General features: G+C 37.0%; 1 protein-coding gene across 4 annotated transcripts in view; it reads left to right on the top strand.

Moving 5' to 3' along the window:
- gk (glycerol kinase) overlaps positions 1-2,713 on the top strand; it is a 19,816-nt gene that overhangs the window by 7,818 nt on the left and 9,285 nt on the right. For all 4 annotated transcript variants that reach the window (XM_024294419.2, XM_024294420.2, XM_024294422.2 and 1 more), the window contains 4 exons: positions 1,903-1,938; positions 2,011-2,078; positions 2,156-2,198; positions 2,284-2,364. In XM_024294419.2, the coding sequence (XP_024150187.1) occupies positions 1,903-1,938; positions 2,011-2,078; positions 2,156-2,198; positions 2,284-2,364 (228 nt within the window). The remainder of the gene's footprint in view (positions 1-1,902; positions 1,939-2,010; positions 2,079-2,155; positions 2,199-2,283; positions 2,365-2,713) is intronic.

Genomic DNA, 2,713 nt, shown 5'->3' on the forward strand with positions numbered 1-2,713 from the left:
TTGACCCCTCGCCACATTCTTGAAAAAAATAAACACACCTAGTACCAGCCACACTTGAATTTTGGGCATAGTGAACAACCCTCCCCCAAAAATGATGTCATCATAGCAGGCAAGACAGTAAAAAAATGGGGCTTCTGGGAAAATGAAAAAAGTTAGAATCCACTAATGAAAAAAGGAAGTTTTGAAATTATTATGGGATGGCCTCACAACCTGTGACTTGGCGACCATTTTGTAGCAAAATCAGAATTTTTTTTTCAACAATCTAAGTTTTTTCCAAACATTTTTTACACAATTTTAACCACATGCCGCCAGTTTGAGCCTACAACTACCCCTAGAGTTTCTTTGACCTTTGACCTCAGGAAATGGGCGCCATCTTGATTTGGAAAAAACATCTTTAGTACTAGCTACAAACAAAAGTTCATTCTAAGGATGTTTATCGATTGTTTCCTAATTTCTCAGGCATCATTAGGAGTCAATTAGGAAAAAAAATGTTGTAATTAAAGGTTGTATATCTTAAATGATGTGTGCATGGCGAGCTCGCAAAAGTGGCGTTCTACTAATACACACACAGTTTTCAACAGAATATTAGAAAAAAAGTGTATGCATGTATCCTGGGCTAGAGCTCAACAATAAGATGTAACACAGGATATGAACATATTAGGAATGTGGGTGTGGTTTGTAAAACCTCCGTTGCTAGGTAAATCCAAAATTTTACTTTTGCCGATTCCTCTGAAACTTGCATAGATCTGTTCAATGTCCCCAGATTAACCAAACATAAAATGGTTGCTATGGAGATGAAGGCAACAGAAAAGTCGCCATTTTGAAAAAAAGTGGATTTTACATCAATTTGTCAATTTATTAGCGCAGGTTTTAGACATAAGAGTGAAGACATTATATTCTTTTAGGTTCACATGCTTCACTTCCTGTGTTTCCCCCCTTTTCCATGTCACAGTATGGTTACTGTTTAAGATCTGATAGTAGCAGTGCCGTTCTATGTGTTATTTGGCTTCACGAGGTCAAATAATGAGTTTTTTTCCTATTCTGAAATTAGAAATGTGTTTTTATTTCCTACGGAAATACAATGAAAACATTCATTTGCTATCCTAATATTCCTTACTTTAATAATGCTCGTTGATCTTTTTTGTAAAGTGAAAGAAGTGGAATTAAAGACCCATTCCGATCATCTTTTGTTCTATTTTCAAAGTTTTAGCCAAAATTAAAAAAAAAAAAAAAACTGTGTTGTTTTCGAGGACATAGTATTTGCAGAGCGGCAGGAGTTCATTTAAAGATTTACCTCTAAATTCTGGGCTGGAGTGTTGGCGCGGAGTAAGCCCACCCCCACTTCCCATTACCTGTCTGTTTCCCCGCTCTACTATTAGCTTACAGCCTTTCATAACCCAGAGCTAGCATAAAGCTACGGTCACTTCCAATGAAACAGACTATGTAAACGTGTATATTTGCACGTTTCGGGCAAACTACTTCCTTTTTTTCGGGCTCTGCGTATCACTCACCAAATGCTAAAAAAATAAAACCCGTTTAACGTTTTCTTGAACGTGCATCACATGCCTTGTCGGCGCCTAGCATAATATTAGCGGTGCAGCAAAAAAAATATTTAGTAGAGTTTTGAGCCAGATGTTAGCTTGGATGGAGAAAGCTAGTCGTCTACTTGTGAATCAGAAGGGGGCGGAGCAGGGAGCTTGTGGCCCCGCCCCTAGCATGTTTTCTGCATCACAAATACAATCTTTTTTTTAAACTGCATTTTTTCAGCTGCTCTTTATTAATAGCTTAATTTTTTGTGGATATCATCAGAAAATTGTTAAAATTGCCAAAATTTCATCAGAGTGGGCCTTTAATTAAAAACAAAAAAATGTTTTTTTAGATTTTTGTGTTTGTTTTTCACAGAAATCCGGTGCCCTGTCGGGAATCCCCATCTCAGGGGTGAGTTTTTGTTCTTCATTTGTGTTTCGGAGGTGTGTTGTGTAATAATGTTAGCCGTTTGTTCTCTGACAGTGTCTCGGGGATCAGTCGGCAGCTCTTGTCGGACAGATGTGCTTCCAGGATGGGCAAGCTAAAAACACGTGTGTATTTTAGCCCTTTTTTAAGCATATTTAAAGTTGTTTTTTTTTTTTAATAAAGTTGGCTTTATTTCTCTTAGGTATGGCACTGGCTGTTTTCTTTTGCGAAACACTGGAGCAAAGGTGAGCAAACAGAAACAACAAAAAAATATATAATTTTTTTTTTTTTTAAAATTTCTATAAAATTAATGAGTTATTTATTTTGCAGCCGGTGATGTCTGACCACGGTCTACTGACGACTGTCGCCTACAAGCTTGGCAGAGACAAACCGGCCTGTTACGCCTTGGAGGTGATAATAGTGTAGACCAGGCGTCTGTAACCTGTGGCTCCAGAGCCACATGTGGCTATTTTATCTCTCCATGGTGGCTCTCTGGATGAAGAAAAATAAAATAGTAGTTTTCAAAAATTTGGAAATTTGCTATTATTTTAGCAACATGCTAACATTTTTGGATAATTTATCTTCTGGGGGTTTTAGGCTAATTTCGAGTTTAGCTTCTATTTTAGCAACAGGCAAACATTTTTGACAAATTTCGTTTACTGAGGAATTTCATGCTAATTGGAGGTTAAGCTAATAAGTTAGCAACGTGCAGATGTTTTCGGCTAATTTGTTATCTATTGAAGTTTTTTTTTTTTTTGGG

Source organism: Oryzias melastigma, linkage group LG2, assembly GCF_002922805.2.
Source record: "Oryzias melastigma strain HK-1 linkage group LG2, ASM292280v2, whole genome shotgun sequence".
NCBI lineage: Eukaryota > Metazoa > Chordata > Actinopteri > Beloniformes > Adrianichthyidae > Oryzias > Oryzias melastigma.